We start from the raw sequence: 14,517 nt of genomic DNA, 5'->3' as shown, positions 1-14,517 counted from the left end.
TTAAAGGAAAAATCTTAAAAGATAACTTTGTTGAAAAATGAAAGATAGTGTTCTTAAATTCAAATAAACATAATTAATTCTAAGTGCAGGGCAGGAATAAATTAGGTAAAATTTATCCAACCTGACCCTACCACCCACCCCCAATCCACTGGCATGAAACTGGGTTACAAAAAAACAAATAAAAAATTTACCTAACAAACTTTTAGCATTACAACCAGTTTTTTCAATCACAAGCACCGTATCAATATAACAGCACTCGCTAATGGTACGCCTAAAAATGCCAAGGTACCTTCGCCATATTTTACATTCTATCTTCTCTTCTCCTTGGAGCACACGTGATGATTTCGTCAACTCTGAGGATCATCTCAGCTGCCTCTGTTGAAGATAGCAATACAGCTTGTTTCACTTTGAATGCTTCGCATATACCCCGTTCAGCCATGTCTCCAACCTTCCACAAAAACATAAACATAGGTAAAAGTAGAACAGAAATGCAGACACTACAACTATACTATACATAAACCCTCGTAAAATCCTGTTCTTACTAATATGTTAAACTTGAACACACTCATTAATGACAGGTCTTAAATTACCCGCCATTAGGCACATACCCTCCATGAACATATATACACATTTTATATTTCGATAAGGTACATCAAACTAAATACCAAAAATCAGTATATGACCCTAAAAGCCCTTAACCCTGAACAAGAAATCAGTATATGACCAGTGAAAATTAAAAACGATCAGCTACCAATATAAATAAAGATGACAATAAAACATTACATTACAAAATGAAATAACTCTTCTGACAAGAGTGCACTTCATAAACCAACCCAAGAGAAAACATAAACAAGGCAATATCATCATGATAATCACTCAACAAATTCACCAAACTCTTGGTTTCAATACTTACAGAACCAGAAATAACATCAATTCCTGCAGTACAGCCCTCCTTCTGATGCTCTGCACAGAGCTGAGAAATCAACTCAGCACTGTCCAAACCAGCATGCATTATCAGCAATGATTGTTGGAATAGCCAAGAGTGCACGGGAGAATGCTTCAATAGCAAGAGACCTCTTTCCAGGAGTTTTCTTAGCCAACGCATCCACTTCCTTTGCCATCACCATCTCCGGCCACCCACCTCCAAGCAACACTCTGCTGTCATTTACAGTCTGTGATAGCACACACAGGGCATCATGCAATGACCTCTCAGCCTCATCAAGAACATGGTGGCTGCCAAAAAAGCAGATGCATCAGACTTAAAGTTGCACATACAAACATTTGTTCTAGTTTCCTTAAAAAAAGGCCTATTCATACAAAGAAAATGCTCCTAAGCGTGTCCACCTAACAATGCACTGACTGAAATATAACATTTGACCAGCACTACATAAAGGCATAAATTCAGTGTGATAGAATGAATCAACACGAATACGTGCACCGTATATCTTCACTTTGTCTGTATCCATGGCAGTGTTGGCCACCGGTATCTTTGCATTCTCAATCCGATTGGGTTGTCCAATACCGATTTTCTTGTCAAGAATGAATCTGACAAAAAATACGAATTCAATTAAGATAGCTTACACTTTAACAGAGCAATGCAATGTTAAGCAATGCTTAGAATAAAAAAAACAAGATTACTATCACAAAATCCTTCGTTACAGAGGAAACTGCAGAATTTGATAATCATATTTTTCTATGAGCACGACTCTGCACAAGTTTCTAGGAAACTGTGCAACTCAATATAATAAAGATAATAAGGATTCAGCGACAAGTCGAAAAATTCCTTTTCGCATACTGCAAAATAGTCCAACTTTTCAGCAATATTACCCTTCATCTAAGAATAAATCCTTCAATGAGCCTCCGGGTTTTTTAATAATCTGGATAGATTCTAAATTAGTGCTTCCCTGCATATGAAAATAACCATTGAAAGATGAAGATAAGATGAAAAAAATGAAAAGACACACTTAATCAAAATATAGCTCAAACTAATAAAATAAATATTGAAGCATAATAAACATTTGTTTGCACAGTAAAATCATTGAATAGCCCATATTACAAAATTAACAAAACAACTAAAGGAAACTTCCTATTTTAAGGCCATCTAGAAAAAGGAAAAATCACTACTCGACATGAAAAGCTGTCATAACCCAGTAAAAAAAATAGTTAAACAAATAATTTGTGAGTTCCTACAGAGTATTCCAAATTCACTATTTATGGATTGGAATACATTTGAACAGCCACATTCATACTGTAAGAAATGATTATGAAACAGCAGATATTCATATAATCCAACTTCCTACTAACACTTTCAAGAAAGTTCAGTTGAGTATGTGGAAAAATAAATTAATTAGGTTTGAATCTGTCCACAGCTAAATTTGCAAAATGCTCGTGAAAGAATCTTGGAGCTCAAAGTTGTCATTGCGAAGTTCAGTAAGTCTGACCTGAATTTCTCGGCACAATCCAGTAAATTATATCAATATATCGGATAACAAATCACAAGAATGTCTAAATAACTGGCCAGGTCCTTGTAACACGAGGATAATAACAACAATGTTTAAAAGGCAACAGAGACAATTATAAAACCCTGAAAGACAAAAAAGTGGGAGAAACAATACCAGAATCAGCTTTGTTGTCCACAACCTTCTCTAACAAAGCATTCCGAGCACACTCTGCTGCCATTCGGAAACCTAGAAACCACGTGGAAAAATAAGTACATATAGGGCAGCATTAGAAATAAGGGAAATAAAAGATTGACAACGGAAATTCCATTGACCACTTATATTACCACACCTCTCAATAACAAGCATCAACAAATTACTTCCTACTTTAATTAGAAAACAAGCACCAAAATTTTTTAACACTAGGCTTTGCATTCCCTATTTAATATCAAGCATCAAAGGAACACTCCATGATGTTAGACATCAAACAAAGACATGATATTCAAAATACAATTTAAAAACAGATGAAGCACAATAAGAAAAATGTTGCTTTCTTATCCAATACAAGAATTACTTATTGAATATATTGCCTTGTATTCAAAGAGTGAATCACTGAAGTTGTCAGTAGAAAATTCATTAACATGAAACAACATTTTCAGGATAAGAGCAGTTGAGCCACTGTAGAAAAGAAAAGAACTGAACCTGATATTATTGTCATTGGATGAATCTTGGTGGCAACCAGCTTTTCTGCCTCCCTTAAAAGTTCACCAGCCAAAACAGCAACAGAGGTGGTTCCATCCCCAACTTCATCATCTTGTACTTTTGATATGTCTAACTTACATTAAGGATGGTTATCTTAAAATATCTACACCAATGCTCTCAATAATAACTGGATGGGTACCATAAGGATGACCAAACACACAAGGCTCCCACCAAATGGGATCTGGGTTGGGTATGCACACAACCTTATACCCCACCCTCACATTCAAAACTAGAGAGGTTGCTTCCAAGACTTGAAACTGTGAACTATAACTTACAAGGAAGCAAAAATACAAATGAGCAAACACTCAACCATATCTGGATGGGTGTTATGCAACTAACAAATTGCTTGCCACCTTAAAGATAAATATGTGGCAAATAACATTCCCACTAGTTAAAATTATTCAAAAGTTGGGCACCCATTTACATGAGTGTAAGAGAAATTTTTTATGGTAGCAATATTGTTTTAACATACAAGAATTATTGCAGACTTCATAGTAAGTTTTAGCTAAAAACAGAAAAGAATCAGTTCACCAAACATATTTTTTTTTTTGCATTTCTGGTGATTATTGAAAACTAAAAATGATTATGAAAAAACAAAAAACACTCATGGCCAAGGCAGAAACTCTATAATGACAAGATGACTCAACAGCAAGATAAAACACAATTTACAGATTTACAGATAGAATAAAAACAAATAAAAAAAAAGGTGTGAGCGTGGAATATGAGAGATTGAAAGAGAAAGGGAGAATACCAACACTGCAACAAAATATTTTCATTACACCATCTTTCAGCAGTACACTCCTTTGAAATATACCTAATGTATATTTAAAATATATTTATTAATACAAAAAGCAATTCCCTCAAACATCAAAGATCATCCCACAAATATCATACCATAGTAGAATCTCTTTAGATCTTCAAAACTAACATCAAAGTGTGCACATAGTAACATAATAAGAACATTACCTACACTCATTGATATGATTCTAGTTATAGGGCTTTTTAGTGTATAAAGATACGCAAAAGCCAATCCACCAACGGAGAAGTATCCCGCTGCTGATACTATCATTAGTAACGTAATTCTTTCCCATTCCATCAATCTAAGCCTATAAAGAATGAATCCATTTATTGGGACAAGTATTGTCCCAATACATATATTAGTGAAAGCTGGCTTAATCCAACTTTCAAATTTAACATCAGTCATAAAATTGAAAACTATCAATGTATATCCAGCAACAAAATTTCTAAAGAATTCTTGCTATAGATAGATGCAAAGAGCTGCTAAACGTTGTGCTGGTGGAGGTTGTGGATAATTTTCGGGTGGAACATCAACGTGGTGGGGGGTTTCCGAAGGTGTTGCACTTTCTATTTCAAATGCTTGCGGTGCTGCTGCCTATGCTGCCTGTGCTGCCTGCGCTGCCTGCGCTGTCGCTGCTTGCGCTGCCGGTGCTGGCGCCGCTTGCGTTGCCGCTGCCGCTTCCACCGCTGCCGCTTCTACTGGTTGCGCTGCTTGCGCTGCCGTTCCATGGAGTAGTTCTTCTTCTTCTTCGGCTTCGACATGGGCTCTAAATTGACCTCTTACAACCTTACAAAATGTTTGAATATTACCCATAGTTAAGAAACAAAATGGAAGTAAAGACAGAGAAGAAATGAGAGAACAGAGAAGCAACAAGTGCTGGTATATATAGATAGATGAGGTTATGCTGCTAAAAGCAAGTGATATATATATATATATATATATATAGATAGATGAGGTTCTGCTGCGGTTCCACATATACGGTGCTGTTGTAGGTTCTGCCACCCAGAATTGTATCGTGTTGTTGCTGCTGCATGTTTTGCAACCACCCAGATGCGACAAAGAACATCGCTGCTGCAGGTTCTGCAATTATACCGTGCTTCTGCAATTATACCGTGCTTCTGCATGTTTTGCAACTACCCAAATGCGACAAAGAACATTTCCAGGTTCTGCCACCAGAAGATAAAGCACACTCGTATGATGGTTTTGCAAGCACCAAGGGCAAGATGGTTCTGCCACGCACAGTCCTGATGGAACAGTTAAAGAAAGGGGAACAACTTGCACTGCCAGAGGTAAGAGTAGAGAGAAAAGAATAACTCTGTTTTTTCTGTACGAATTAATACTTGTTTTTTCTATTAGTAGTGTAATTCTTTCCCTTTCCATCAATCTAAACCGATAAAGAATGAATCCATTTATTGGGACAACTATTGTCCCAAAACATATATTTGTGAAAGCTGGCTTAATCAAACTTTCAAATTTAACATCAGTCATAAAATCGAAAACTATCAATGTATATTCAGCAAAAAATTTCTAAAGAATTCTTGCCATAGATAGATGCAAAGAGCTGCTCGGGAGGAACATCAACATGGTGGGGGGTTTCCGAAGGTGTTGCACTTTCTATTTCAAATGCTTGCGGTGCTGCTGCCTATGCTGCCTGTGCTGCCTGCGCTGCCTGCGCTGTCGCTGCTTGCGCTGCCGGTGCTGGCGCCGCTTGCGTTGCCGCTGCCGCTTCCACCGCTGCCGCTTCTACTGGTTGCGCTGCTTGCGCTGCCGTTCCATGGAGTAGTTCTTCTTCTTCTTCGGCTTCGACATGGGCTCTAAATTGACCTCTTACAACCTTACAAAATGTTTGAATATTACCCATAGTTAAGAAACAAAATGGAAGTAAAGACAGAGAAGAAATGAGAGAACAGAGAAGCAACAAGTGCTGGTATATATAGATAGATGAGGTTATGCTGCTAAAAGCAAGTGATATATATATAGATAGATGAGGTTCTGCTGCTGCGGTTCCACATATACGGTGCTGCTGCAGGTTCTGCCACCCAGAATTGTATCGTGTTGTTGCTGCTGCATGTTTTGCAACCACCCAGATGCGACAAAGAACATCGCTGCTGTAGGTTCTGCCACCCAAAATTATACCGTGCTTCTGCATGTTTTGCAACCACCCAAATGCGACAAAGAACATTTCCAGGTTCTGCCACCAGAAGATAAAGCACACTCGTATGATGGTTTTGCAAGCACCAAGGGCAAGATGGTTCTGCCACGCACAGTCCTGATGGAACAGTTAAAGAAAGGGGAACAGCTTGCACTGGCAGAGGTAAGAGTAGAGAGAAAAGAATAACTCTGTTTTTTCTGTACGAATTGATACGTTGTTTTTTCTGTTAGTAATTTACTTCTTTCCCTTTCCATCAATCTAAGCCTATAAAGAATGAATCCATTTATTGGGACAAGTATTGTCCCAAAACATATATTAGTGAAAGCTGGTTTAATCAAACTTTCAAATTTAACATCAGTCATAAAATTGAAAACTATCAATGTATATCCAGCAAAAAATTTCTAAAGAATTCTTGCCATAGATAGATGCAAAGTGCTGCTGAACGTTGTGCTGGTGGAGGTTGTGGATCATTTTCGGGTGGAACATCAACGCGGTGGGGGTTTCCGAAGGTGTTGCACTGTTTATTTCAAATGCTTGCGGTGTTGCTGCTTGCAGTGCTTGCGTTGCCGCTGCCTGCACTGCCTGCGCTGCCGCTGCCTGCGTTGCCGCCGCTGCCGCTGCCTGCGCTGTCGACGCGGTTGCTTGCTTGGAGTGCAGAGGTGTTTTGGTGGCCGGTTCTTCGACTGTACCGGAGCATTGCGGTGGTCGCCGGACCGCCGCATGTGGGAATATTTCCGAACCGTAGACAGACTTGGAGTACAGAGGTGCTTTGGTGGCCAGTTCTTTGACTGTATCGGAGCATTGCAGTGGTCGTCAGACCGTCACCTGTGGGAATATTTTTGAACCGTAGACAGACTTGGAGTGCAGGCGTGCTTTGGTGGCCGGTTCTTCCACTGTACCAGAGCATTGCGGTGGTCGCCGGACCGTCGGCTGTGGTAATATTTCCGAACCGTAGACAGAGTCCGTCGACCTCTCTCCCCAGCCCGCCATCGAGTCTTCTTTCGACTCCTTTGATTCCGTCGAGCGTCGCGATTTCTTGGCGACTGGAGTTCCGCCGGCTTCTCGTGTTGTCCGATTCCTTCACCGACGCATTTTTGGCTGTCGCTGTTCCAAGAGGAGCGACCCACCCAGTCCGTCTTCCATGTAAGGTCCTTGGCCTTTTGTTAGGGTTTTTTTCCCCGTCGATTGTATTTTGGTTGAATTGGCGTAGATGGATTTCTCAAAAGAAGGAGGTTATAAGAATGTAAGTACATAAAATGTTTTGAAAATTGATTTGTTTGTTTGAAACTGAGTTTTTTGATTGTTTATATTTTGAATTTGAATTGTAGTTGCGTTTGCGGGTTTGGTCCGTTACAAAAGCGATAGTCAACATTAATGGTATACTTCGAGAAATTGATAAGACACGTATCGGGGAGACTCCATTCAAGTGGTGTCTTTATATGAACAACCCAATTAAGTTATGCACTCCGCTGTTGAAGGAAATGGTTAGACGTTGGGTTGGGCGCAATGAATGTTTTGTTTTGAAGCAACGAATGGTACCATTTACAGTTGGCGATGTTTGCATGGGTCTAGGGTTGGGTGTTGGTGGTTTAGATGTCAAATTTGATGATAACTTTGGTGGTATTGTTTGTGAACAATTTTGTTCAAAGTCATTTAGTGTAAAAGATGTCATACGTAGGATAAAGTTTATAATACAAAATAATGACATAGATGTTGATTGCGTGTGTCGTTTGTATATTTTAGTTTGTTTTATTGTTTTTTACTTTCCTAAACATTCAAAGGCAGTTAGTAACATGCCTTTTACAATATTAGATAACATTGAAAATTTGTACCAATATAACTGGGCAAAAGTTGTGCACACATTTGTGGTAAATAGTTTAAGAAATGCGTCAAGAATGATAAGGCAACGTTACATAAAGGACTCCGTAGGCCTAAGTGGCAATGTTGCAGTGTTGCAGGTAATAAATTTAAATATTGTTTTAGTTTTAATGTGGACGGAATTTGTTTATTAATTTGATTATTGTTTTGGTTAATTTATGTTTTATAGCTTTGGGCCGTTCAACGTTTGGGTTTAACGGATGGTCCACATCACATTGTCTTCCCGAGAATAATAAAATGGCCTTTGGTAAGGTTAAGGTCAAACAAAATAGAAGTCTTGTTTAAGAAGAAGGATGTAAGTTGGTTGTAAATTTTGTGTAAATTTATTGAATATGTAATACATGAATTGTGTTTTGTGTCATTTTCTGATTAGTTATATTTGGATGTTCATAGATATGTTGGGAGTGGTTTTTGCGTGAGGAGGACCGCCAAAACCTAATCATTCGTGCAGCCCTTCAGTTGGATGAAGGCCCAATACCACAACATGGTGGACATGATTTAGGGATGAGTTGGGAAGAAGTGGTTATGAAGAAAATTGAAGACAACCAACGAAAAATGGTTGAAATGAAGAAAGAGTTAAAAACTTTGGCTGCCATGGTAGGTGATGGCAAGGAAGAAACAGAGCAACCTTCTTTTTTTCATGAGGGTGGAACATGTGGTGTTGGTGTTGATGTTGATATTGATGTTGAACATGATGATGGTGACGGTGATGACGTTGAAGGTGATGATGGTGGTGATGACGTTGAAGGTGATGATGGTGAAGGAGATTATGGTGATGTTGACAGTGAAGCACATGAGGGAGGCAAATGTTTAGTAACAATGATTTGTAGTTATGCAGGTGGTTGTTTGGAGGAAGAGAAGGACGACGTTGAGGGATCTTTGGATGTTGCACCTCTTGTAGGTATTTATTCACGACAACATCGGAATGAGGATGTCAATTTGTTGAATGTGAATTCAAACTCCTTGCTGAACTAGGATCGCCACCGTCGCGATTCTCCGCCTCGATCCGCTGCATCTCCTCCGGCTGGCTGAGACCCGTGCCAATTGCAACAGCCAACCACTCACGCTGACGCCGCCACCAAGAGCACCACCATACTACCCGCCGAACTGTCGCCGACGACGCTGTAGCTCAGAACGGAGAAGGAACCAATCTTCTGGGCGAGGGAACTCGCCGAAACAACCTTGGCACCGGTAACGCGAATGAACGCATCAATCATCTAATAAGGATCGGTCTCTGTTATCGTTATCGTTGGACAGCGAATTTCTTCACTAAAGGCTACAGATTAGGGTTTGCGTACTAAAAAGAAATTGGGGAATGAATTCCTAGGTTAAAATTTGATGAAGATGATGGGAGTAGATTCTGCCTATTTTTTATTGGATTAAGAAAATGAAGCAGATTGAATTTGATTTTTGGAGAGTGTGATGTTTATTGGCTAGTATTCTTCACTTAATGTTTTTCTTCTCTGGATATTGCTTTGTTTTCTGGGTGCAGGTTAAAGAGATGTTGGTGAATGAAGGTACGTAAAGATGAAGAGTGTGATGGTTGGTGGCAGCATAAGAAGGGGTATGAAAATGATGATGGTTCTGTGTTGATATGGGTGGCATAGAGGGGAGAAGAGGATGAAAATAGATTGGGGTTATGGGTCGAGATACAAGAGATATTATTTTTTTTTAGAAAAAAAGAATGAAACAGTTGCAAATTATTTTATTTTCCCAATTAAAAAATCTTTTCTAAATAAAATCCTTTCTTCCCTAATTTATTTCCTAATTAACCAACACGTAAGCACATTTTTTGACACGTAATCAATAAGTAGTGCCACATCATTAACCCTTTAATTCCGTTTGGTTATACTTAACGGAAAGGACTATTTTGACTAAAAAATTTAAAAGTAAGGACCAATTTCAAACATTATTCTAAAGAGGGATTAAATTGAGATTTGTCAACCAAACTAGGGACAAAGTTGGCTATTAAACCATTTTATTAATATTTTTAATATTTAATACATATAATATTTTTGTTCATAGATTTTGGCAAAGAATATTATATTTGTAAAATAATTAAATTAAACAATTATATAAATATATATTTATTATTTGCTATATAATTATCTATAAAAAAAACTAATTAATATTTTAAAGAATTAAATTTTATATTATTAAAAAGCTAACTAAAATGTAGAAAATTACAAACGTTAATAATTTTAATAAACTGATAATGTGATACTAAAATTTGATTACTGTGAATAATATTATATAACTTTAATATGACTATAATTAATCGTTTAATTCAATAATTTTAAGATTTATGTTAACAAGTACTAATAACTAACGTTTCGATAAAAATAATATCGTATTTATGCAGTTGTATTCTAGATCCTACAATTTAGGATTTTTTTTTATTTTTAAAGATATAATCTATAATATAATTTTATATTTAAAATTGTATATTCTAAATTATTTTTGGTTATACATTTTAAAACTCAATGAAAATCTTAAACTAAAGGATAAAATTAAAATTTTAAAGTGTATGAGACGTAGTTTGAAATTATAGAAATAGAAAAAGAAGCAAATTAGAAGAGACTCATCTCGTATTACTTAAAACTAATTATCGATTTTAATAGTAATAGATCTTGAATGAAGAATTTATTGGAAAGATATAATACTAATGACAACATAGCGTAAGTTAAATAAAGAATTGATTTTACATTTAATTTAAAATTTTAAAACAATAGATTTTTGAATTTTTTATTTTATATATTATTTAATTTTTTTTCATTTCTATTGAACATGAAACTTATACTTTCAATAGAATTTCTAACATATATTATTAAGAACAATCTTTTATTTAACTATGTGATTTTGAGAAATAAATATAATGCTTAATTCTGATTTTAAACAAGCTAATATAAACACGTAAACTAATTATGTCTTTATAATCTGTTTAATTCGTTTAGTTTTAATTAGATCGACTAATTTTATAGTGACATAAACTTTTTGTTTATTTCTACATATGTGTGCCTGTTTTAATTATATGTGAGACATACTAATAAACTTATTTCAAGTAATATTTAGTAAATAATATATCATAATTATTTTTCTGAGAAACTATAACTTTTTATTATTTTTAATTAAATAAAAAATGGTCTGTTGTGGAAAAAAAAATTGGTCTCTTTAAATTTTTGGCAATTACTTTCTGCTGGCCAATGAAATTTCTTTCTGCAACCCATCGAATGTATGAATTGACAAAACAGACCATTTAATCTTATAATTTTGTTCCCTTCTTCTTCACCTATTCAGTGCACCCCTTCCCCTTCGAGACTTCATGTTGGTTTTGTGTCTTTCTAATATCCTCCTCCGAAAGTTGTGTCTCATTGGTCCCATCTCAGACTCATATTATACAATGTTTCTTTTTCTTTATAAGTAACAAGAGATTTTAAAGGAAGATATTTATACAAATTACTTGAAAATTTGAATACAATATAAAGGATAAACAAACTGTGGCCTTTTATGAAGTGAAATAACCATGAAAGCACAAATTAAAACAAAATAGAAATTATAGAAAAGGATCACTTAGTTGACACTACATAGAAGTTGTTATAGCAAGTCAAACATAGCTTGGTTGGTATCAATACATAATTAATGAATGTTTCTAACCTTATACAAGTTACTCTCATGTTAGAGAGAAAGGGAATTCATGATCCCTAGTTATTCACATTGTTGGTCCAAAGACCATGACGCAGGAAAAGTAAAACTGTTCATTTCTCACTCAATACCCTGGTAAAAGCGTAAAATTTTTCTTCCGTGGGTCCTACCATTCCTATGATTTTTCCTACTTTGAAAATGAGTATTCCATTGTACAGTTCTAAATTGATAATCTCACATGAGTTGAAAGGGGAATCATGAGTTATGATTGTGTCTTGTATGTAAACTCTAGAGCCATGATGAATCAAAATACTGTAGTCAGCTTTTAAGAAACTAATGTGAGTCTGCAATCATTGCATTATTTCCGAAGAAAAGTTGAGGTTCAATCAGCAAGATTGATGGTTGGATAAGCATTTCCATGGTAAACTCTGCATAACTTTTTATTTTATTATTATTATTGTGAGAACTGAGTTTGGTCTTAATTATCATACCATATTTGCACCTTAGTATTACCAAACTGATAGAACAAGAATCCAGATGATGCTATTTATTTATATATTGCAACATTGACAGATGAATGGCCTGCAATTCAGGAATAATTACGAGAAGTTGAGAACACAAACAAACACATATAGGAACTGTTATTTCGGTACAATGTCAGTGAGATTCTAGAATCCACCAAGTAAACAAACAGAGGAAATAAAACTTGAACCACTTCACAAACTTGTACATGAAACAAACTTCAATTACAATGCACAATGTCAGAATCAAACTACATTCAATCACAGGGATAATCCTTTCACCGCCAGGCTTCTATTCGCTCTGATCTTGAATCTATGCGACTCAGATTACTGATACCTTTTTTCTCTGCAGACACTGTTGCATGGATCACAGGTTGTTGCAGGCCCCTGGTTTTTCTGGACCCCCTTTTAGCAATGGAATCACTTGATTGTCCACTCTTACTCTTTTCAAGGTTTCCTTTGGTTGGAAACTCACAAAGCAATTCCTCCTCAAATTCCAGATTCTCAGAAGAGCCTATCAAACTGCCACATTCTCCTATAGTTGAATATTTGTTTTGGAGAGATTCAGGAGAACATTCTGATACATTTTTCTCAGAAACAAAGGTTTCTCCAGACTCTTCATTTTCAGTGCCAACATCATCTTGCTGGCAGGGCTCCAGAAGACTGTGATCCCCATTCTCATCAGAAGGCTCTAAGCAAAACCCAGGAGACGATTCTACCACACAATCCTTTCTCTCTCGCAGTGTCCTTAATACAAGTGTCTTCAGGAAGTTCATCACTTGAACTGCATACATCAATGCAGTCAAAGGGTCTGCCATCTGCAACCAAAAAGATTGAATTCTGTGATTGAAACCTCTACCATAGTAAGATACATCAACTATATCACATTGGCCTCTTTACTACTCTGGCCAAAAATGAAACTATCAGGACTTCAATTCAGGTTAAAGTATTGTCACAAATCACAATGACCCTGTAATGTTTCTAGACAAAAAAAAGCCTGATTGGAGAAAACTTTTGCATAAACACTTTTAGGAAAGAAAAATGAAATCAGCTTCGCCATAAGCCAAAATCAGCTAATGAACAAGTTAAATGTCAAATTTTGGACAAGCTAATAGGGAATAGCTTCGACAAATTTAGTTCCTGCACAAATTAATTTTAGCTGATTTGATCTTTCTTTCTTATTTTCCTCGCTTAGAAATACTTATGCAAAAGTTTCCCTAAACATATACAAAGAACTAAAGCTTTCACAACTTCACCTATATACATGACCAATATCAAACAGATAGCACAAAAATAGTTTTTCTATGAGAATAAAACTTGATTTGGGTTTCCAAGATGTCTACATGCAATGTTGTAAATTAGAGAATAAAAAAATAACCGGAACTCACATGAGTCATGTTTGGTGCAAAAACCATTGCAATGTTGCGTGCATTCATCTTATTCAGGCGTTCCTCTTGGACAACATCAGCCATCAGATTAATAGCCCAGTCCAAGAGGGATGCTTCAGTGTGAGGTAGCTGCCTAACCAGTTCTGCACAATCATCTTCAGTTTGGCACTGCATTACATGCTCTGGTGATAAAGAATCCAGAACACCAGTAGGCAGTTCCCTAAACCAAGCCTTGAAAATCACAAGAATGTCAAAATCAAATTATCAATGTAGTACATACACATACACCTCGATCACACCAAAACAGATATCAGGGTATTTCCAAACATGTACCATGTTTCTTTTTTATATTATACCAATCCCCTGTTCAATTGATCCCTACCATTCTCCTCTTGAGTATTGTCTGCATTAATTCTGAAAATCCCCTCTGCCTGAAATCCCCTCTGTGTCCTTGTCGTATCCATGTTTGTATCCTCTAGACTTCACATTTTCCAATTCCTTTGATAAGATGTAGTTTTTCTCTTTTGCAATGAGTATTTTTATTCATATAGTTTATTTTATTAGTCACAAGTTTAATGAACTTCAGCAGAGCTGATTTGACCTGCATATGCATTCCATTCCATGTTTATACCTATTTCGAGATATATGTGTCATGCCATGTTTTGTAGTCAAGCGGGTGTTGGGTCAAGTCTTCTAGTACGATCGGGAAGGATTCCCTAGTTGGAACTCGTCCTTAACCATTATTTGTGAGTTTTATTGTACGTTGATTAAACAAGTTTCAACCAATTTTAAGGTGAACGTTTCGGCAAGGGTTCTTTTCAAAACTCTTTCTTGACCAACCTATTGAAGGATGTAGTAGGGGTCACTTGGATGAACAGTCCCTTGACTGAGGCTTTGTTACCAAAGTAGGCAAAAATGTGGTATTTACTACCAAAGT

The 14,517-nt window shown here is 36.4% G+C and overlaps 3 protein-coding genes and 1 pseudogene across 3 annotated transcripts; 1 reads left to right on the top strand and 3 right to left on the bottom strand.

Annotated features, from left to right (window-relative positions):
• On the bottom strand, positions 1–1,299 carry LOC108340033 (T-complex protein 1 subunit beta-like; annotated as a pseudogene).
• An 8-nt stretch (positions 1,300–1,307) lies between these two features.
• Positions 1,308–4,296, bottom strand: LOC128196728 (T-complex protein 1 subunit beta-like). Its single transcript, XM_052878241.1, has 5 exons — positions 4,167–4,296; positions 3,141–3,269; positions 2,584–2,687; positions 1,828–1,904; positions 1,308–1,545 (listed from the first exon to the last, which is right to left on the bottom strand). The coding sequence occupies exons 1-5, from the start codon at positions 4,294–4,296 to the stop codon at positions 1,308–1,310; spliced, it is 678 nt and encodes a 225-aa protein (XP_052734201.1).
• A 172-nt stretch (positions 4,297–4,468) lies between these two features.
• LOC128196727 (uncharacterized) lies at positions 4,469–5,822 on the top strand. Its single transcript, XM_052878240.1, has 6 exons — positions 4,469–4,502; positions 4,554–4,730; positions 4,815–4,878; positions 4,992–5,076; positions 5,163–5,288; positions 5,547–5,822. The coding sequence occupies exons 1-6, from the start codon at positions 4,469–4,471 to the stop codon at positions 5,820–5,822; spliced, it is 762 nt and encodes a 253-aa protein (XP_052734200.1).
• Positions 5,823–12,322: 6,500 nt separating this feature from the next.
• On the bottom strand, positions 12,323–14,257 carry LOC108339410 (rho GTPase-activating protein 1). The gene is given in 3 exon segments (XM_017576543.2): positions 12,323–13,010; positions 13,581–13,811; positions 13,886–14,257. Coding segments are annotated over 3 exon segments (930 nt in total). The 5' UTR covers positions 14,045–14,257; the 3' UTR covers positions 12,323–12,470.
• Between the last annotated feature and the right edge of the window lie 260 nt (positions 14,258–14,517).

Source organism: Vigna angularis, chromosome 5 (assembly GCF_016808095.1).
Source record: "Vigna angularis cultivar LongXiaoDou No.4 chromosome 5, ASM1680809v1, whole genome shotgun sequence".
NCBI lineage: Eukaryota > Viridiplantae > Streptophyta > Magnoliopsida > Fabales > Fabaceae > Vigna > Vigna angularis.
Note: the sequence above shows the minus strand (reverse complement) of the source record. Positions and strands in the feature narration are given on the sequence as shown.